The following is a 22625-nucleotide window of genomic DNA, read 5'->3' as shown; positions in this document are numbered from 1 at the left end:
GTTGGATGCCCTCCCTGGAGCCAATTCACATGTCTCTTTCTCTAACACAAACACACACGCACCGGCTTGAGTGATCCCCCATCTCAAAAGTTAAACAGCACAGCACCCCTAGAGGCAATACAGGAAAACTTCCCATTTTCTTAGCTTGGATTTATTTAAAAATGTGTTCCCCCTCATCCCCATGTTTCAGTGTCTCCATCCTCTATGTCACACGGCCCCAACCTTTTTGGACCCATGGGCACATCTGGGAATTTGAGAAACTGCTGTGGGCACCACCATAAAATGCCTAATCAGTGGATCACCACTTTGGCATCTACCTGTCGCATCTATGGATCTTAGGCTGTGTCCTATTCAGTAAAAAGTGTTTTTTCATGTCTATTGTGGTTCATGACGCCACAACATCTCTTTAATAAGGGATTGCCTAATTCAGCTAATTCCTGGCAGTGCAATACAGGTAACGCTTCTTTTAAACTTATGTTTTGGCAATGTCCAGTAGTTGCTTCTTTGGGGGGAAGGTTATTACACAAAAAAGTTTTGTACTGAAACAGTCATTAATATTCACTGATATACGCGTTCTTTTAAATTGTTTACCTGCTTCATGGAAATTAACAAGTGGTTAGTGTAAACAGATTCTCTGAGCCCCTTTGACAGCTAAGAGATTGATGTTACAACATTGGAAGGATAAACACTCACCTCCTACAATGCAATGGATTGAGGTCCTAATAATGCTTTCAGTATTTGAATGGGTGGCATATAGACGCCACCTTCAAATGGATACTTATTTGGATATTTGGTCCACTTGTTGAAACCGATACATAATTGTTACAAAGTTGTATGCATTTCATACAAATCCATGTACATATATTTAAAAAATCAGGGAGGGGGGAGAAATAAAATAATAAATAATTAGTTCCAGGTGCCCGCAAGCACTGTGTTGGGGACCCCTTCCGGGTGCACTGGACACACCCACGGGTGCTGTATTGGGGACCCCTGCTGTATGTGATCCCTTGTCAGTTTAGCTCTGCTTTGATAATACTCCTGTTATTCTGACCATTTGAACTTGGGATGGAGGGGACAGGACTGTGCTGTACTTACAATCACATCAAAGCGGGAGTAGAGGCCAACTACACTCCCTGTAAAGAAAGAGAAGGAAAGATAGCACTATGAATGACTCCAAGTAAATGGGAGAAACTTAATCTTCCACTTTTCAGTCGAATAGCAACTATTAAGATGATGCTCCTTCCTAACTTAACGTATTTGTTTTATGCATTACCCCTAGAACTTCGATATAAGACATTGCGAATTTGGCAGAGTAGATTAGAGCAATTTATATTTAAAAGTTGGAAACCACGCACAGCCAAAGTTCTTAGATATAGGCAATGTACAGCAGGAGGATGGGGCATCCTTAATCTAATATTATATTATGAATCATATCTGTTACGTCACCTCCTGTCTTGGTTATCAACGGATATAAATAATCATTGGGTACAGGTAGAGAGTGAAGGCAAAAGGAGAAGGGGATGGCAGAGGATGAGATGGCTAGATAGCATCACCGATGCAATGAATATGAACTTGAGCACATTCCGGGAGAGAGCGGAGGACAGGAAGGCCTGGCGTGCTATGGTCCATGGGGTCACGAAGAGTCGGACACGACTGAACGACTGAACAACAACAACAGGTGGAGAGAACAACGTTACCATCACAGATAGTGGATTCATTTTTATATATTAAAAATGAACTTAAGATAATATGTGTGAGTGAAACCTCTATGCTGAGAGCAATTTTACGGGTATGGAAAGGGAGGAAAGAAAAATTACTACCAGGGATATCCCCTATGACTCCCTTACATTGTCATCCGGCCTTCTGCTCTGAGGACCGACCTATGGATATACTAGCCTTCAAACAGAAGGGGCTTTATAGGTTGAAATAACTTTATTTAAATGCCCTGCCCCTCCTCAGAGAGTTCTGGAGGATTCATTTGAAGGAGGTTGGAATAACTGGGTTAGCATGGTATCAAGTAGGTATGTTCTTCAGAAGAGAGGATATCAAACGACAGGCCCTAAGAAATACAACACCATTTGAATCTATACTCAGACTCCTAGGCAAGGGGGAGAAAGGCCTGGTGTCACTTATTTACAGAGTGCTAATTGATTTAGATATGGGTTCAACTAACAGTTTAAAATGAATGTGGAAACTGGACTGGGAAAGAGAAATAGATGATACATGGAATACAACGTTGGAAAAACTCCCATTTAAATCCGTATCTATCCATATGAGAGAACTAGCTTTGAAGGTTCTTCAAAAATGGTATATGACTCCTGTTCATTTAGCTCATATTCATCAGGAACTGTCAAGATTGTGCTGGAGCAATGCAAGGAACCAGGATCAACCCAGCAGATGTGGTGGTCCTGTGTAAAAGTGGCAAAGTTCTGGACTGCAGTCTTTGGTGAAATTGATAAGATACTGGGACAGCAATTGGAGAGAACACCGGAGTTGGCACTCTTAGGAGTGTTTTGGGGAAATAATAGAAATTGCTCCTCTAAGCCATTGGCTGGATTTTTGCTGGCGGCAGCTAGACTGGTTATTGCTCAATTTGGAAGGACTTAAGAGGAGTCTCATTGGGCGCTTGGTGGGCCCGGGTTTGGAAAATGGCCTTAATAGAAAAGCGAACAAATAAGTTGCAAATGGCGAAAGGAAGTAGGAAACAAGATACATTTACTATGGACTGGTATCAATTTATTATGTATGTTGGCAATACTCAACTTCATGACACTCTGCCTGTAGCATATCGGACTCTTTGGTTTATGCGAACAATGTATTCTATATTTTTCTGCCTTAACCTATTATAATGTTTGAAATGCCTGGACTATTGCACATAAGGGGTGGGGGGAAATGGACCAAAAAAAGAAGAAGAGAGAAACCAAAAAGAAGAAGAATGACTCCAGGCAGTTGAAGCAAGCCTCCCATCCACCCACCTCACAAACTTTTTAAAAAATCAGAGAGAGAATTAAGCAAGTATTCCACAGGCATTAAAATGGCACAGAACGATTGACCAATGTCCAATAAAAGGGAAAAAATCATTCACAGAGCATGCTTGCATAATATACGTAATAAGAAATGTTCAGGTTTGTATTACATCCTGAAGTTTAAGACTGGAACATATTATTAGGGCTATGCACCACTTCGGCCTGAGGCCCGAACCCTGAGTCGAAGTGGGCCGCTTCAGGCTGTTTCAGGCCCCTTCCGAGGCGAAGTGGAGGGGGCACGAAGCCACCCGGAGCCAGGCAGGGGCTCTCCAAAACGCTCGGTGCGCTTCAGAGCTTCAGCGCCCCGGCCCAGCCACGCCAGCGCCTCCAGCTTCTTACCTGAGGCGACTCGCAGGCGTCGCTGCTTCCGTGGTCTCTGTCGCCACCACTATCGCTGCCACCGCCCGCTTCTGAGCCCTGGATGTGCGCCGGCTCTTGCTGCAGGGAGTCGCCATTTGGGCGGCGGTGACGGCGCTGATAGCGGCAGCAGCGCAGGCGGCAGCGGCTGAGGAGGAGGCGGCGGCAGCAGCCCGGGTAAGGAGCTGGAGGTTTGTGTGGGGGTGTTGGGGGCCCCCGAAACGGGTTTCAGATGGCCTAATCCTCCTTCGGGTTCGGGGCCAAGTCGGGTCCAGGGGGGCGAATGATCCCGAGCTGAATCGGACCCACCTCCGAAACCACAGGGAGGTTTCCAAGTCGGAACGGCGGTGCCTGCACAGCCCTACATACTACGCAAAGCTACCAGTTCAGCCAACGTCTGTCTCCATATGTTGTTAAGCCATTCCCTCTTTAGCTTCCAGTACTTGACAAACAGGATTCTAGCAGTTGTTAATCCCAACACAATGGGTACCTGATGTCTCTTAGGGTTAATTTAACACGTTTAAGGAGACATACAGGCTCTAAAAAGGATCGACAGCATCTCATCAATCATGTTAATCACCATCTCCCAAAGTCTGGTCAGTTCCCTGTAATTCCATGAGATGTGGCAAAAAAAACCACACCCTCCTTTATATGCCTGGCAGTGCCAACATTTACCGTTACTTACTGTATACGTGTTATGAAATTTCAACATCGCGAAAGGCCCCTGAGATACTGTTTTGAAACCACTCTCTCTTCAACTTAAAGCTATGGGGTTGGATCCAAACTAAGGCTGCAATCCTACACACACTTACCTGGGAGTAAGGTTCATTGAACTCAATGGAACTTACTTGTGAGTAGAGATGCATAGGATTGTGCTGTAAGTTAGCTGACCTTAGCTCCTGTTGAAATCAATTGGACAAGTTATTGATAGCTTACCTTAAACTCTATTTATTTAAATGGCAACTAAGCGGAACTAACTTGGTCTAGATCAAACCTCATAGATAACGAAGATTCTTTATTGATTTTTTAAAGTGCTGGATGTTTGTGGGCATATTCCTTTGTATATCAGCCCATTTAGTCATTCATAATATATTCTTCAGTATTATTTGATATAAGCTGCTACTGTCATATCCTAATGATTAGAGGAGTAGATCATTACAATGGGTTAAAATAAATCAGGCATTAATTGAATATCCAGCCTTAATAGTGGGGGCAAGTAAAGAACTATATCAGGAGTGGGCAATATGTGGCCCTCCAGATGCTTTGGCCTGATCCTTTGGAAAACACCACAGAGGGTTTGTGGGGCTTTCAGTGGCTCCAAAGGAAGTAGGAAGGCCATGGAAGTGAAAGTTGCTTGATGTTCGCCTCAGCACATGAGAGGGAGGCTCAGCTGACATTGCAAAGGGAGGGAAGAGTGGCGGGGAGGGGCCCCCCACCCCAGTACCTTTTTCATTGACGACAGGCAGTGCCGAGACCCTGCGGTCCACAAAAATCTCAAGGGCTGTGTAGACCGGAGCCGAGTCCAGCACCATGGCAATGTCACGGAAGGTGCCAATGCCCAGCTCCAGAATAGTTTTCTGCAGGAAGCGTGGCTTGGGCAGCAGGGCCCCCTGCGGGAGAGAGGAGAGGAGGTGGCTGTGCCAGTCAGCCAATGGAGGGACACGGAGGGAAGGAGGGAGCTTTGGCTATTGGGCATATAGAGATGGAACAAACAAACAAGGACCCAACTGTGCCCTTGCGTGGGCGGCCAGGCCCGCTGGCCCTGCCGCACACACCCCGGGACTGGCAGGCCAGGCAGCCTGCTCAAGGGCACGACTGGATCCTGCCCAGGGGCTTAAAGAGGTACATAGTGTTATGGCCAACTGTAATAGACCAAAGTGGGGCATATTAGGGCTGAGCGAAGGCTGGGCCTGGGTGTCCCCACTGTGGACTTTTCGGATGTGTACTTGACCATCCCCAACCTCTCTCTCTGAAAAACGCAAGATCTGCAAGGTTTGAGAAGCAGTTTGCCTAATCAGCAGGGGTTTCCAAATAAGCAACCCAGACAGAGTTGCCTATATGTTACCATCCTCCTAGACAAACCACATAGCGGTTTAAGAACTCATGGACTTCCTTTTGAGTCAGCAAGCATTCTGAGCATGTTCAAGTTGCTATAACCAACTCCCTGTTAAAAAGCTAGTTGTGTCTAGCATGGTTTGAAGAGTTCTCGCACCCCACAGAGGGTGAGCGCTTTCCGCTGCAGTGTTGCTCTCTCTCTCTCTCTCTCTCTCTCTCCCCCTCTCAATAAAGGTGTGTTGTACCTGAAAGTGTCTTCGATTGTTGGGCCAGGACAATGGCAAAGGCGGGCCAGTACAGAGCACAGTGTGGCGTCCCCGCTGACCCCAAGATCCCCAAGTGCTTGTCCCTTTCTCCTAAGGCAGGGTGCTGAACCTCTTTCAGCCGAAGGATCAAATTCCATTTCAGAGATGCTCTTGGGGACCGCATTCCGGTGGAGGGCGGGGGCAAAGGCAGAAGGGCTGGGGGCAGGGGCAAAATGCCAAAGTGCCAGCATAATTTTACTTCATGTTCTTGCTACCACTGATTAAGCCTTAGGAGAGGCATTTCGACCTTTGAGAATGGGGAAGCACTCACAAAGAGATGCAGAAACTTGAGAATGCGTTTGTGCGTCAGGATGTGTAGGACATTCCCCGAGATGGGCTCAATAACTGGCAGCCGGTGGATCTTGTTCTTAATCAAGGAATAAACGGCATCAAAGAGGCTAGCGAAGGGAGACACAAAAGGGCCGTGTGATATGCCTGGGGACTGGCTAGGAGACCAGCCCATATCCAGAGGATGAATCCCCCAGACCCGTTCAGCCACTGCCACTTTGGCCACAACACAGTATGGATGATGTAGAATGAGATGAAGGGGTAAGGTTGGGAGACAGCTAGGATTGTCACCCCATTATGGATAAAGACTCTCGGTTCGCACTGAGTTGCTTAAAAGGCAGAAAGCAACACTGAAGCATTTTCTGGCAAGGAGATGATGGGTCAGGTTTCACTCTTTTCTGTCCCCTATACAGCTATTAAAGACAAAAGCCTCTCTCCATATAAAGGTGGAGCAGCAAAAGGACACCTGGGTTCTCACCATGGGGGAAGGGTCTAGTGTTGGTAGGGAGGGCCACAGAAATGGGAGCCTTTGTTTTGATCCCACGGTCTGTGCCCATTTTTTTAAGGCATCCTTGCCTCTCCTTCATGAGCCAAATGGTGCTGTTCAGTCCTCAAGCCTCCCCCATCTCCTCTGTCACAACCAGGGGATGACCTGATTTGGCAATGTACGTGTGGCATAGCAGGGTTGTTTCCAATGGGCAACCCAGGGGAAAAGGTTGGGGATTGGTAAACCTCTAAAGCAGCCTTCCCCAACCTGGTGCCCTCCAGCTGGCTGGGGGATTATGGGAGTTGTAGTCCAACCCAGCTGGAGGGCACCAGGTTGAGTTAGGTTGCTCCCCATTTTTACCTCTGTCTAGAGAAGGGGTGAGCTGAGCACTAGGAATGACTTACCTATCATTTGGAGAGATGCACACCAAAGGCTTGAAGGAACCTTGCAAATACACCTCTGGGGAGAAAGGAAAACAGCTGAATAGTGTATGACTCTGGTAGGATGGAAGAACACCTGCCCCAGGTTGAGTAAAGAGTTATTGTCTGGGAAATCAAACTTGGCAGAAGGGGTTAGTTGGATTTCCAACCAATTTAGAAGGATGACGAATTGCTCCAATTTTAGCATAAAACACGTTGGGGTCACTATATTATACCCACCCCCAACCTGGTGCCCTCCAGATGTATGGGACTACAACTCCCATCATTCCCAGCCAATACCTGGAGGGCACCACGTTGGGGGAGGCTGATTTATCATAGATGGATGGATGGATGGATAGATAGATAGATAGACAGACAGACAGATAGATAGAATATACCATGGGTCATCCTGCCCACAACATGTGCACTGAAAACATCTTGGAAATTGGTGCAGGCATGGTAGAAGCCTGTGTTTTTCATGGTTCAATTTGTATCACTTTGAACAGAGACAAATTTCCCTGCAGTAGCTCACTGTAATACAAGAAACACAGACAACAATCCTCCGCTGTCCCCATTGTGACCTTGCATGTATGACCTTGGGGTAATATGTTCTGTCCAGCAGGTGCTATCTGTTACATTGTGATTCTTTCTTCAAACTAGGTTATCCTGCTTCAGAAAAAAAAAGGGAGGAAAAAGGTAGGGGGAGAAAAAGGGAAGGGGGAGAAAAAAGAAAAATACTCCACTGGAAGCTTCCTCCAAAGTTCAAATCACTTCTGCTTCCACTTTGCTTTAGATGCTGGCTGATCCACAGATACCTATTTAAGATGCCACCCAAGAGAAGAAATGGTTCCTTAGGAACACAAGAAGCTGTTTTATACTGAGTGAGACCTTTGGGCCATCTTGCCCAGTACTGTCGACACTGACTGGCAGGGGCTCTCCAGGGTTTCAGGCAGGAGTTCTTCCAGTCCTACCTGGAGATGCTGCGGATCTCCAGAATTTCCCAGGGATTGATGTCAGACTGACTGGTCTGTAGTTCCCAGGTTCCTCCTTTTTACCCTTTTTGAAGATCGGGACAACATTAGCCCTCCTCCAGTCATCTGGCACTTCCCCCGTCCTCCATGATTTCTCAAAGAGAATAGACAGTGGCTGGGACCTGGGACCTTGTGCATGCAAAGCAGGTGCTCTGCCATGGAGCTATAGCCCCCCCTTCTTATGCTGGTGCAGACATGAGGAGACAGCTGGGTTTGGAAAAGATCAAAGGGTGGGGGGCTAAAAACCACATAATTCTAGACGTGGCATAAGACAGTCAACATTTGTGTAGATGAGGCAAATTTGGCGAGTGCAGTTTCTCTCACCCATCCAGCACCGTGACAGGACAGCCTGTGTCTCCTAGCATGGGTTCATCTACACTGTAGTGTGTTTCTTTCGATTACCTTAATTGATAAAGATAGTGGCAGACGGGCAGTCTGCCCACCTCCAGGGACAGTCCAGTACAATAGCATAGAAGCATGTGAACAGCATGGAAAAAGAAAACATGGGCCATCTTCAGGAAGAGCTAATGAGAACACACACAAACCAAAATACAGCAAAATAGCCTGTACCGTAGCCTAAATCCTTTGTCTAGATCTAGATCCAAAGAGAGAATATCAGGCAATTAAGGATTTTTCATGTTGAAGAAGGAAGAGTTGTAATTCAGGCTAAACATATGCAGACAGATATAAAATATACACATACATACGGTACATACATACATACACACACAGAGGGTGCAATTCATCCTCCACTGGTGGGTCAATCAGAACTTCAGCTGAATCGCATCCATGCACACACCACTCCCCCTGGTGGTGCCCTCCTCACCTCTCCATGTTTCAATTTTGTGTTCCTCGATCTCGTATATCTGAACCTGAAAGGGGACAAAATCATCATAGCACTGAGGGGGACAGACATTCACTGGCCACCTACAATAGGGTAAGATCATGAGCTTAGGGTGGGTTATGTTAGATTATGTTTGAGTTTGTTGAAAGGGTTGAGAATGATTAGGCAATATGAGAACACTTTTCAAGTATTTGAAGGGCTGTCACATAGATGATGAAACATATTTGTCTGCCGTTGCTCCAGAGCAAATTCTTGTAATTTGAACCTGAAGCAGTGGGTTCAAATTACAAGAAAGAGAATTTCAGCTAAACGTTAGGAAGAATGTCCTAACAGTGTAAGCTGTTTGACAATGCAACAGACTGCCTTGGAAGGTGGTGGACTCTCCTTTGCTGGAGGTATAAAATAAATGATCAGGGATGCTGTAGCAGTGGATCTTATAACACTAGAATCCAGGGTCATCCCATGAAGCTGATTGGTGGGACATTCAGGACAGATAAAAGGAAATACTTCTTCACACAGCACATAGTTAAACTATGGAATTCGCTACCACAGGGTGTAGTGATGGCCACCAATTTGGATGGCTTTAAAAGGAGATTAGACTAATTCATGGAGGAGAAAGCTATCAATGGCTGCTAGTCCTCATGGATATATGCTATCTCCACTATCAGAGGCAGTATGTCTATGTACACCAGTTGCTGGGGAACATGAGCAGGAGGGTGCTGTTGCATTCATGTCCTGCTTGTGGGTTTCCCATGGCAGCTGGTTGGCCACTGTGTGAACAGAATGCTGAACTAGATGGACCTTGGCCTGATCCAGCGTAACTCTTAAGTTCTTATTTCCTACATTGGCAGGGGGTTGGACTAGATATCCTTTACGGTCCCTTCCAACTCTATGATTGTGTTATTCTACTTTGAAAGCCCCACAGTGGAGTTGCACACTACTTTCTGGCAAGGCAGATGAATCTGTATTCAGGCTGTATGCTTCGATTTCATTTAAAAAATCCCCATGAATTTAAACTCAGAATTTCTAAGACGTTCAGCAACATTGTTGACCTTCTAAATAAAATGTTTCATTTGTTAACAAACGTTTCAATACCGTTTCCAATCACCGTGTTCATATGACTCTGTGCAAAAACCACGTGTGCCCTGTCAGTATCCCTGGCCTACATTTAAAGACATTCATCCATCAAACTAAGGGGCTTGGCTCTTGAAACCCCAGAGTTCCAAAGCACCACATCTGCACCTAGCCTTCCCCAACCAGCTGCCCTGCAGACGTTGAGGTCTTCAACTCCCATCAGCCCCAGCCAGCATGGTCAATGGTCAGGGATGCTGGGAGGTGTGGTACAAAATATCCTGAGGCACCAGGTTGGGGAAGACTGTGCTACCAGGACTGAAGTGGTCCTCTCCCTTTGCTGCCCCACTCCTCTTCTCCTCTTCTCTCCTCTCTCCACCCCACTGTGCATATTTTGGGACAGAGACACTGGAAGCTGGTTTGTTCTGGATCTGAGAAGGGGGCTGATGTGCAGGAAACTCACCAGAGGGGATCGATAGTAGCGATGCAGGATATTAATGAAGTCAGTGATAGTCAGCATACCTGCGGAAAGAGAAAAAGAGGAGAAAGAGAAAGAGCGCACAAGAAGGGGGCTGGAAGAGCTGAAAGAACAGATGTCAAGGGCCTAAATCAGGGGTGTACAACTTTTATTGCCCCGATAGCCACATCCAGTGTTGACTGGGGGGTGCGCCTATACACACACAAGGGGGTGGGGTAGGCTCAGGACACATACACACAAGCAGGGAGGGGGGACTCAGGATCAATGGGATGGGAGGTTTTAACCTCACCCCTTCCCAGCAATCTTGCTCCAGATCACTGGGATGGAGGAGGGGTGACTGCTTTGGGGTCACTGAGGGACAGGGAGGCTAAATCCACCTCCTCTCCCAGCAACCCCAATTGGGATCACTGCTGCCGCTAGCAGCAGGGAAGCAGTGACCCTGATCAGTGTGCGATTGTGAGTGTGTGTGTGGGAGTCATGGGGGCTGCACAAAAGGCCGGGGGGGCATGCGGCCCATAGGTTGTACACCCCTGACCTAAATGGAACAGCCTTCAATTCATGGGGCGCCAGAGCCAGAGCCAGGCCCAGGCTGTTGAAAGTCTTTTCTGAATAACTCACTCCCCCAAATCCCTGCATACCTCAAATCCCACCTTCTTGGACATCCCTAATAAAGCGTGAGTGGCCAGATGTCTCATGAGGCCCCCAGCCACAATTCACACTGCCCCATGTCCAACAGCCGTGCCCTGTTGAGACCTTCCCACTGCATCACTTACCCACAAAGCACTGCTGCTTGCTGTCCCAGAGTGGGGCAGCTCGCACCCCATTGGCCACCAGGGCCAAGAAGGCCTTCTTAATCTGGGGACAGAGAAAAGAATGGGTTGGCCAGACTGGTAGCTGTTGTTTGCTGTAGCCGTTTATCCACAGGGGCAGGAACAGCTGCATCCAGCACAGCAGGCTGGGTTGGGAAGAATCCAAAGATCTGTTTTCCACTTGGCTATCCTCCACTTGGACTTCAGCTCTGTGCAGCGATTCTTTTATCCCTGTCTGCTAGCCATATGATTAAACAGGGCTGGTGGATCTGGGAGGCAACTATCTTACTAGGCTTACTGGCTGCCAATAAGCTACTGGGCAAGGTTCAAGGTCTTGTTGTTAAGATATAGAGCCCTAAATAACTTGGGACCAGGTGATCTTAGGGAGTGCTTCACCCCTTGTGTTCCTGCCCAATGTCTGCGATCATCCGAGGGAGCACCTCTGAGGGCGCCACACGCTGCTGAGGTTTGCCTCAGGAACACTTGCAGCAGAGCATTCAGTGTTGCAGCGCCCACCCTCTGGAACACTGTACCAATTTATATTAGACAGGCCCCCACGGTTCTGATGTTCAGACGTCTTCATAAAACTCAACTCTTTACAGAAGCGTTCCCTGAAATGTGACCCAGCCAGCTATGGTTTGTAGCACACAGTGGAGCGTGCAGTTTTAGTGCCGATTCATTTCTATTGTGTTGCTTTTATTGTTTTATTTATGGCAGTTTTTATGCCATTGTATTTTATGTTTATCACATTGATACTTTTGTGGAAAGCGGTATATACATCTGAATAAATAAAATTTTAAAAAATAGTCTTTTCCACCAAATGGCAAGACCTCTCCTTGCTTCCTATTTGGCTTTCTTCCCATGAGTTTACTGCGGGGGGGGGGGGAGAACCACAAGCCCCGGGGCCAAATCCAGCCTGCCTGGGGGCCAAATCCAGCCTGCTTGGGGGCCAAATCCAGCCCACCAGGTTCCCCAGATAGCCATGCCTCCTTCCCCCAGCCCCTTTCCCCCAAACAATTGGTGGTTTCTGGGCTTTTGTGCAGCCCGCCCACCCCCAATTCTAAGAGGTTGAAATGCCTCTCCTAAGGCTCTGTTACTGGCAGTAAAGCTTTAAGCTAAAATATGCTGGTTTCTTGACCCCACCCACCACTGAAATGTGGCTCTTGAGAGCTTCTCCAAAATTGAATTGGGAACTCAGGCTGAAAGAGGTTCCCCAGTCCTGTTCTATTGCTTCCTAGATATCAGCTCTAGGAATGGGATGAGCCACAACAGATACAAGGGGAAATGGAATTGTGTCAGGAAAGATAACCTGATGAAACAGATGAAACTACTACATCCCAACACAAGAGCTTCTGTCAATTTAAGGATTCCTTGCTAGGAAGAGCAGTGCAGATTTAAGTTCCTGCATTCTAGCTCTGCTGTGTCCCAACAGTTTTTTCTCCCCCATCCCTCTCTGCCATAGCATGAAGACAAGTCCCTAACAAATTAGGGAAATGTCTGTCATTGTGATGAGTTGACTCCATATGGAGGGTGGACTCACGTATTGTAATGATCCCTGGCAACACTCCTTTGGAGAGTTCCTGTCAGTGAGTACATGACAAACCCCTATATCCTGATTTGCCACACAATGCCCCCACAGTGTCTGGTAAGCTGGCACCACCCCAGAAAGCATGAATAGGTTTATCTCACCTTTTTGTTCCCCCAACCAAAACATACTTTAAAATCATCACCATCATCCTAGTTCAAAGCAGTTGGCTTTTAAAAGATGTACGTTTAGGGTTGTTACAAAAATGGGTCCAGGCACCAAGTAATTTTCTGATTTGCTGACTAGACCACTGAGAGTGATAACCAAAATGGAAGGTATAGCACTATTGGATCAAACAGGCTGCTAAGGGGCTGGCTTTTGCTGAACTCAGATTCCCATAAAAGTGAGTTTGTTCACGCCCAGTCATCTTCCTAACACTAAGAGGCCAAGGTGCTCTCTCTCAGATCTTCCTCTGTGCAAGGAAGTTTGCACATGCTCTGAAACCTGATAGTCAAGTAGGTAGTCTGTAACTACCTATGTTAGACTGACTGTATTGATCTTGTTTGGAATTCTCTGTGTGCAATTGTTTCCATGTTTTTCCCCCTTCCACTCCCCCAAATAAACTTTTTTAAAATATTTGCACATTTGGCTGTGTTATTTTAAAAGGGAATTTCTCACTAAAACCCCTTCCCTTTGTGAAGGATTGCATGGTTACAAATCTACTGCTTGTGCTTTGGGGTTTTCACAAGGTTCTCGTTAAGTTCTGCATCTTGTAGGCTTTGCGTACAAAAATCCAAAGCATCTTTCTTTTTTCCTAGAGCTGGGCTGAAAGGAGGGGTACATGGCAATTGGGCTCAGAAACTCCTTAAGCAGTTCGACAGACTAGGGCATGTCAGGAAGTTCAGCCTGACTTGGCACAGCCTATCCATAATTCTTTTGAGGGGGAACCCTTGTAAAGAAGGGGTCTGCCAGCAGGGGGAGTCATCCTCCCTTCCCAGATCTCACTGCTTTTGTAACTATGTTCCCCAAGTACAATGCTTTACTTTTCCCATAGGAGTGAAGAGAAACGAGGGTTACCATCAGGATGGGAGCTAACCTACTTCCTGCTGCCCCAGAGCAGTCTTAGCCACTGATGATCAAAGATCCCAAGGGCTGGATGCGCCCCAATGGCCTGATCTCGGAAGCTAAGCAGGGTCAGCCTTGGTTAGTACTTGGATGGGAGACTGCCTGGGAATCAGGCCTCCAGCAGTGAGCAGGGGGCTGGTCTCGATGGTCTTGTAGGTCCCTTCCAAACATAGGATTCTATTTTATAAACCTTGGCACAGCCCTTCATCTGCATAGTCACATCCTGTGTTCTGTTTATTGATCATGAGAAACGTGTGTGTGTGTGTGTGTGTGTGTGTGTGAGAGAGAGAGAGAGAGAGAGAGAGAGAGAGAGAGAGAGAACACAAACGAACAGAACCCTTTGGTGGAAGCACTGAGAGGGAGGGAACAAAGCTGTTCACTTGGATCTGTCAGCCCACTGACCTGTTGTCGTTGGATGTCTCAGCAGGATTTGTAAGAAACAGAGCTTCCAGCAGATCCAGACACTGAAACAATCAGATCCCACCCCACCCCCCACAACACATCCCACATTCCCCTCACCTGCAATGTGGTTTCGAATACTACCAGTTTGGAGCTGGTGGGAATGGCGTCGTAACAGCGGTGGCTCCGCATGAAATGCATGTATGTCTCAGCATCAGGGCCCAGGAAATCAGTATTGGGGCCAAACCCAAGAATTTCACAGTCGAGAGAAATGATGTCGCCATCGCCTTCCTGGCTGCCCTGTTCGAGCCTGGTCGCTTCTGATGCAGCTGCAGCCACAGCCACTTTGGCATTCAGAACAGTGCCTCCTTTGCCATGCTGACCTGCATCTTCAGCATCCAGCACAGTTGCTTTGGCATCCCAGCCCTCGTTCCTGCCTCTTGGCATCACGCCCGCGCTCCCTGGCCTTGCTTGCCTGCTCTCTGTAGCTGGGAGCTGTGACCCACTGCTCCTGTTCGCTCCATCCAACTCTTTGGCCTCTGAATTTCCTGTCTTAACATCCGGTTCTGTAGCAATCGCATCCTCAGCTGTCACTCTGCCATCCTGTTTTGCAGTCTTGGCATCCAGCACAACGGCTTCAGGATCCCAGTTCATGGTCCTGCCATCTGCCGTCACATTCATCATGTCCAGCTCTGCATCTTTGCCATCTGTAGCCAGGTCTTTGGCCTCCCACACTACAACATTGGCTTCCAAAGCAGATTCTTTAACATCCAGAGACAGGATGGGGCCTAGTGGGTAAGGGAAGCATTGCCAATCCAGACACCAAAACCCTCTTGGTAGGTGAAACATTTAAGTAATCTTGACCCTTTGGACTGATGCTTTTCCTCCTTCTGCCTAGGCCAACCAAAATGGCATCTACTCACAAAGTGCAGGCACACACATGCTGGGCTGAGCAACCTATGACTTGTGCAGAGAACCAGCCAAAATTTGCAGGAAGTACACTGACCGCTGGCCACCTATCAGCTCCACCCACCCTGCCCTGCATCAACAGAACACACACCTAGTTTATTGTTCACATCTTTTGACAAACCACAGGACACACACACACACTGACTTCAGTTAAAGGTGATCTGAAGGTATTCTCTGATTTTAATAGGGGCCCAAACTGAACAGATGGAAGGTCTGCTGGAAAATGTATAGTAGAGGGAGAAGGACAGGGAGGGGGCTATGTCCTCTGAAAAAGTAGAAACAGCCAACAGGGGGGCTGTATGTTTATTAACACATTGCTGTGGCACTTAAATTGCTTGATGAACTTTATTGAGTGCCCTCACAACAACCCTGTGAGGTAGGTTACCGTTATTCCCATTTGACAGCTGGACAACAGAGGCTGGAAGATATTGGGCTTCCCCAAGGCCACCCAAGGAATCCAAGGATGAGCCTAAATTTGAACTTGGGTCTCCCAGGTCCAATTCTCTAGTCACTGCATAAGATGGCACTGCATTGGGTTTCACAGGTACCAGCAGAACTGGAATTCCCTAGACTGGAATAGCAAGATGATGTGAGAATGAGAGAAAGTGGAATCTTTGTACCCGAGAGAATAATAGGGGAAGCAATCAATGAGCTTGAAGACCATAATCCAAGCTAAATGGAGCTGGCATCATAGTCCTTAAGGGGGTACATAATGTCCCAAATTGTGTGTGTACTAAATCATGCTGTTACTGATGAGCAGGATTAGAAGACACCCAAGCAGGCAGTTAGCATCCAAAGCTGTTTCCTGGCACAGATGACAGGAGCTAGATGGCTGGCAAGCAGTGATGTCTGTACTTGGGAATGGTCACTCCACCAATGGCGGGCAAAACCAGTGCATTACCTACCTGCTTCCTGAGGCTGGAGGCCATTGCTCAGTGGTGGTGCCTGGGAGCAGAGGAGAAATTGAGAGAGTTAAAGGGGGCAGGGGGAGCTCTACGGCACACAGTCAATGTGCAAAAGAGTTCAGCTTTTAAGACGTGATGTGTGGGTGCTACAACTCTGGCAACAGTGCCAACAGGGACCAGAAAAGATGGCTGGAACCCAAAGTCAAAAAAGAAACAGCTGCACCAATTGAGTTTCCAATTGAATTTTGACACTTCGTCTTTCTCCAGGGAAAAGCTCTTGGAGATTCTTTTGGGGAAGAAGAGGGAATCCTCCAAAAGAATCTCCAAGAGTTTTTCCCTTGATAAAGACCAAATGTTGAAATGCATTGGGAATTCAACTGATGCAGCTGTTTCTGTTTTGACTTTGGCTACAACTCTGGAGCATATATTGTGGGAGTACCATGATGAGAGGGAGCACCCGGTCACCTCCCCAGGCCCATAACCCCAAACTGCCATGAATCTAATTCAGTTTAAATGCTGGGAAGATTTAGAAACAAACTACAGCTTTGCTTCTTTCTGCAAGCAGGGGCTACTCAAGCACGGTATTTCCTTTACCCTGACATGGCTGCAGTTTCTCTCCTTCTTATTGCTACAGTGCTAAAATGTTCCTTGCAGACAACTTTGTTCATATTACACGTGGAGGAGGAAAGCATATGTTTAAGGACACAATCCTATGCACCTTTAGACCGAAAAAAGCCCAACAACTACCAGCATTCCCTAGACAGCCATGCTGGCTGGGGAATGTTGGTAGTTGTTGGGCTTTTGTTTGGCCGAACATTCATAGGATAGTACTCTGAGGATGTGTCATACTTATTTTTACATAGTGGGGTGAGGATAGATTAGTTAGGCAGTAGCACAGAAGGAGCTGAGAAACAAGAGAAATGGGCAAGGAGACGGGCCCCCTGGTTCTCTTACACCCTGACAATCTTCCCCATGGCTCCTCCAGTTGACACCCAAAGCTGGCAGCTAGAAGGAAACCGCAGTCTGAAGTCATGCACTATACCAGCCTTCCCCAATCTGGCACTGGCCAGATGATATGGACTTTATCTCCCATCAGCCTGAGCCAGCAGGGCCAAATTCCAGGGATTTCTGGGAGCTGTAGTCCAAAGCAACTGGAGAGCAGCAGGTTGGGGAAGGCTGTTAACATAGAATGGTGGCGGGAGGAGAGAGGACACAAGAACCATCCAAAAAAACAAGAGAAATGGCTGTCATTGAGAGCCAGCGTGGCATAGTGGTTAGTGTTGCACTGGGACTCAGCAGATCTGAGTTCTAGTCCCCACTCTGCCATAAAGCTTGCTGGTTGACTTTGGGCTAGTCACTAACTCTCAGCCTAACCTACCTCACAGGATTGTTGTGAGGATAAAAAGGGAGAGGAGAGGAGGACCATGTAAGCCACCTTAGGTTCCTTGCAAGAGGTAAAAAGGCGGGATATAAATGTAACAACAAATAAATTTACTGGGAGGAAGACACCATATACGTTACCTTGGGCTCTATGGAGAAAAGGCAGGATATAAATGTAACAAGCAAACGGGTAAAAGTTATTCGTTCAATACCACACCTAGTCACAGACCTTGCATTAAAGACAGCACACCCAGCCATGATGCACAGATACTTAAACAGGGCAAGAAAGCCAAGTAAGAGCAGAATACTACGGGAAACAGCAACACGTCCAGGGAACAAACTCCAAACAGAGATGCGAACCTAGCATACATGTAGCCAAAAGCCCATACCTTCTCTAATCCAGGTGGATTCCAGAAGAATAGTCACAGTCTCTGTTGCCACTCACTCCCCTCATTATTTTTGCCCATCTTTCCTCCCTGAATGGCCCAGCCCCTACACACCAGGGAACAGCTACTCTGATCCTCAGCGTTCTGTCTCGACTGATGGAAAGCAGAACCATGCCAGCTGACAAATATAAACAATAGTATTAAGGCCTTTGCCTTTGAGCAATGACAGTGGCAAGAGAACCAAATAGGACTCGAATTCAGGTGCTATATTGAACTCAGTTCTCCTGGGGCTGCAACGCTTGGTTAATCAATTAACTGATTAATCAATTAAAATATTTTGATCAATTTAAAAAGTGTTCTCAAGTAAGCACATTTTTAAAGTACTTCTAAAACTAAGATTTAAAAAATTAGGTACCCTAGTTAGAGCACAAACCCATGAGTTAAGAAGAAGCAGGACTGCACGATGCTGAAACTGGTTACTAATTCCCAGTTCCTTATTTGCATGAAACTTTGAAAGAGAGCTCAGTGGCAAATAAGGAACTGGGAACTAGTGACCAACTGCAGCAACATCAGGGTTGCCAAACAAGGCTTTTGTTTTTAATTCCTGTTGGGGTGGAGTGAATCCTACTGGGCTAGAAGGATGTTTGTGAGTCAGAACTCCTAGACCAAAATTGGAGACATGGGAGGCATTAGAAGCCAGGAATCCTGATTTCTGTTCTCTGCCCTGCTCCTTGGTGCTTTAATCCTAAAAGGGATCCTTCAGTTGTTCAGCATCTTTCCCTAGATTTCCTCTCTGCCTGGCCCAATCCAGTTCGTACTGCCTAGGTGTGCATTCCATCAGAATCGTTCCTTTCATCTACCGCAGGGGTAGGGCAACCGTGTCCTCCAGATGTTTTCAACTAAAACTCCCATCATCCCCGACCATGCTGGCTGGGGCTGATGGAGGTTGTATTCCCAAACATCTGGAGGGCACCATGTTGCCTCTCCAGAAAATGTCAACTTATCCCAAGCAGTGGGGCCAGAGGAAAAAGACACACACACACACACACACACACAGAGATAAGCCAGCATCTTATCTAACATGACATGAAAAATGTGAAAGGCCAGCCACGAATGGAAGTCACACCTCCGTAGAGACAGTCAAACAGCACTCTGCACGCGCTCAACAGCTCTCGTGTTTATGATCCAGGGCTGGCCTTGGAAACAGGGTTGGGGGCCCGGCCCCGGCACAACTGGATCCCGCCTGGCCTCCACCGTCCAGGCGACGGAAAGCAGGAAGTGGTTGTGGCGTTGTTCGCGGCAGGAAGTGCTGGGCGTGCGCCCTGGGCCGGCGGGAAGGTGCAAAGTTGGCGCGGCTGCTGCTCCGGCTCCCTTTGTCTGGGCTAGTTGCTTTTTGTCAGCCCCCACCCCCTTCCGCGCCTTACCTGCTCCAAGGCTGGTGCCGGTGCCGCCACCCGCTCCATGCTGGGCCAACTTCTATTTAGGGCGACTGGCCGAGGAGCTTGAGCGTCAGGCTGGGACGGCGGGCTTGGCACGAGCACACGCGTACACCGGGGTGGGGGGAGAGGAGAGGAGAGGAGAGGGAGGGCCCGCCGGCCATCATCCGTCATCGGATGCCCGCCACCGTCCGCAGCGTTTTGCGCAGGGTCTTCCGCTGGCGAGGACAGTTCTCGGGGTCAGAGCAATGCAGGGCTGCCTCTCGGGACTTGCCCTGCGCACAATAGCCGCTGTGATGCAGGAGGAGAAAGGCACACCGAGGCCCAGCCAGCTGCTCCACCCTTCCCCAAACGGCGAACCGGGGTGCCAGCAGGACTGGTGCGGTCGCAGACCAGTACTGAGCTCCGTGCCGGCAGAGACTAGGTCGGCGGTTGGCACTTCTGTCTCCCCGCTTCGCTTTCTTTTTCTCAGAGGCTCCTGCCCCTTTAAGAACTGCGTGTTAGGCAGACATTCAACAAGGGAGGCCGACCTCTCCCCTCTCAAGGGGCGCGGATGGGAAACGAATGCAACTTCACGTGTTGCATTTTTTTAAAAATCAAACACTGCAATATCCAGGGGTTTTACAAAATATGCAGGGTACCGTAAAGATACAAACTGTAATCTTGCTGGACGCTTCCCCTCAGCCCATTTCCCTTCAGCCTACCCACGCATCCATGGCCATGCCACATAACAGCCCCAGCCTATTCTCCATATTAGTTTATCGTCACCAGAATTGGGGGCAATATAGTATTTAAAGGGCTGGCCATGCCCCCCTCTCTCCTTTTTTTTAAATAGGCCATTTGCTGCTAAACAACAAAGCTCACCTCCTAGCCCATCATTAACCTCAAATGCAGTAATTGCTTTCCAATGCCTAATAATAATTCGCTTGGCTATTAAGAAAGCTCTGTGGAACCAAGCTGCTTGTGATCAGTGCCCCTATTTTTATAACTTTAAAAAGCATGAAGAAATGTTGAAGGTGCACACAGTATTCAGGACTAGACTAGACTGATATGCTGGCCTAGAATGAGAAGCACTGCAGTTCGAATCCCAACTTGGCCATGGAGCTCACTGGTTGACCACAGGCCAGTCACTCACTCTCTCAGGCTAACCAACTTCACAGGGTGGTTGTGAGGATAAAATGGAGGTTGGGGGAGGAGGGAAGAGAAACGTGCCACCTTGAAAGGAAGGTAGAGTATAAATTTAACATTTGTTGCATTTCTGCCTTTTAGGTCTGGCACAGGACTAAAGAGCAGCTTCCTCAGTACCAGATGGCTGCTATAATACCCAACCAGGGACTAAGGAAGCATTCTGAATAAAGAGGGGCTCACTTTTGCACAGGATAGCGCTCATCTGAACACAAGAAACCAACTATATACAATACACGCTGATCTTTTACACACAAAACATAGATTGATGTGGAGTAGCATGGGCTGAACTCCACTGATCACGTTTTTCTAACCCGCATGCCACAGATGGGGAGTATATCTTGGCTGCGCAACCCTCCCTCTTCCTAGGTTGTCAGGCTCCCCCATAAAGTCAGCATCACCTAGTGGCAGTAGGACATCACACCGCAGAACTAGTCATAACAGGCATTGCATACAAAGGCTAAGAGGGGGAATAGTAAAGTATGACGTGGCTCTCTCCCACAACCGTTTGAAATAATTTTCCTCTGTGGGCAAAATGTTTAACAGTTTGATTAAAGGAACATAAGAGCCTTGCTGGATCAGACCAAAGGCCTATCTAGTGACCACCCAGATTCCCCAATGGGAAGCTCAGAAGCAGGACACAAGTGCAACAGTGCCCTCCTGCTCATTTATCCCAGCATACTGCCTCCAATAGTGGAAGGAATATATACCCATCATGATTGATAGCCTTAATAGCACTGATAGTTGGCAAGGCCACTAGAAGCCAGATAAGATTGCTTGCTGGGTCTATATCTGGCCTATGGACTGCAACCTGGCTTTCCCTGGGATTGGCTACAGGGACTGGATGCTTTCAAACCATATCCAATCCCTGCAGTTTAGAGTCTTGTGACTAATGTGCCCTGATAGCCTGTCTACAAATTACGAGTGTACTGCAGAGGCAGCTCAAAACAGCCTTTGCCGTGCAGCTGTCAGGTGGTGACTGTAGCGTATAGAGCAGCCTGTAATAAGTACTAGAAGTACCATTCCAGCTAGTGGCAGCTACCTACCCTCAAGTTGCGATTTTATTTTGAAGCTTCTGGTGGGCGTCTGCAGAAGTTCTGTGAAAGGTCAAGGAATAGGTGATGTTTCAAGGACCACCGTTATTGCTCAAAATTACTAATTGCTATTTGCATAGCATTCTTCCTAATACCTTAAGCCTTTGTCATATTTGATGCTGCAAACTTCATAAAATGGTGCCACAGAAGACTGAAGTATGGAACAAAGTTTGCACAACACCATGCAGTTCTTGGTTTCAAAATGTGGGTGGCTGCTCTAAGGTTCCATTCTCTTTTGATAGTCCCCAGCACTGCTTTCCTCAGTGCAACCAGTGACAGAAAACTTTGATTCCTGCTATCCTTACGGTCTTCATATAATCCTCATGTAACCCCACTTTCCTTAGCAGCTTTTGAAAAGCATCCAGAAATGTAAATTGGTCCAAAATGACCAGATTCTTGTCCAAGGCTGACCAAAGGGAGTATACTATTCTGGCTTTGCTTGATCTTCAGTGGCTACCTGTTCGTTTCCAGGCCAGTTTGAGCTGCTAATTTTTACCTTTAAAGCTCTAAACCAGTGGTCTCCAAAGTGGGGTGTGCAAGACGATCCATTGGGGTGCACGAGCCACCTGATAGTTGAGCAGCCTCCTGCTGGCTGCCCTGACAAGCTGTCACTGTGTGCAATGATGGTGGCGGCAGCGGCAGCAGGATGGGACGGGAGCGGAGAGGGAAGCTCCATGGTATTTCTCTCTCGGCTCCAGTCCTATCCTGCCTCTGCCACGGCTGCTGAGAGCAACTGCACCAGTCTCTGCCAGCACAGCAGAGGAAAGCGCAGTTGTGTGCTCGGCCCCAGCACAGCTGCCCTCCTGCCGAAGGAAAGCAAATGTGTTCCAAATTTGCTGGCCTTTTCTGTGATGACAAGTGGCTGTCAGTAGTATGCCAACTAGCAGATATTTTTGAAAAAATAAACACACTTGATCTGCCCCTTCAAGGTAAAGGTGATGTTTTAACAATGAGTGAGAAAGTACCTGCTTTTCGAAAGAAACTCGTGCTATGGAGAGAGCATTTTGAAAATGGATGTTTGGAAATGTTTCCATCAGTATGTGATTTTGTT

General features: G+C 47.5%; 1 protein-coding gene across 4 annotated transcripts in view; it reads right to left on the bottom strand.

Moving 5' to 3' along the window:
- Positions 1-19548, bottom strand: part of PRKAG3 (protein kinase AMP-activated non-catalytic subunit gamma 3) — a 32578-nt gene extending 13030 nt beyond the window's left edge. For 2 of the 4 annotated variants that reach the window (XM_084805504.1, XM_084805496.1), the window contains exons 1-10: positions 19284-19548; positions 16094-16133; positions 14340-15007; positions 11135-11216; positions 10347-10405; positions 8795-8840; positions 6923-6977; positions 6015-6141; positions 4828-4993; positions 1096-1133 (exon numbers count right to left, since the gene is read on the bottom strand). In XM_084805504.1, coding sequence (XP_084661630.1) covers positions 1096-1133; positions 4828-4993; positions 6015-6141; positions 6923-6977; positions 8795-8840; positions 10347-10405; positions 11135-11216; positions 14340-15007; positions 16094-16133; positions 19284-19469 — 1467 coding nt within the window. In that variant the 5' untranslated portion in view covers positions 19470-19548. Of the gene's footprint in view, positions 1-1095; positions 1134-4231; positions 4283-4827; positions 4994-6014; positions 6142-6922; positions 6978-8794; positions 8841-10346; positions 10406-11134; positions 11217-14339; positions 15008-16093; positions 16134-19283 lie in introns of those variants that run through there. The other 2 variants (XM_084805517.1, XR_014783895.1) reach the window with 2 other exon arrangements.
- Between the last annotated feature and the right edge of the window lie 3077 nt (positions 19549-22625).

This window comes from Heloderma suspectum, chromosome 1, assembly GCF_057233095.1.
Source record: "Heloderma suspectum isolate Gila_16-S chromosome 1, 16-S_ref, whole genome shotgun sequence".
Taxonomy (NCBI): domain Eukaryota; kingdom Metazoa; phylum Chordata; class Lepidosauria; order Squamata; family Helodermatidae; genus Heloderma; species Heloderma suspectum.
This window is presented reverse-complemented; position numbering and strand designations above follow the sequence as displayed.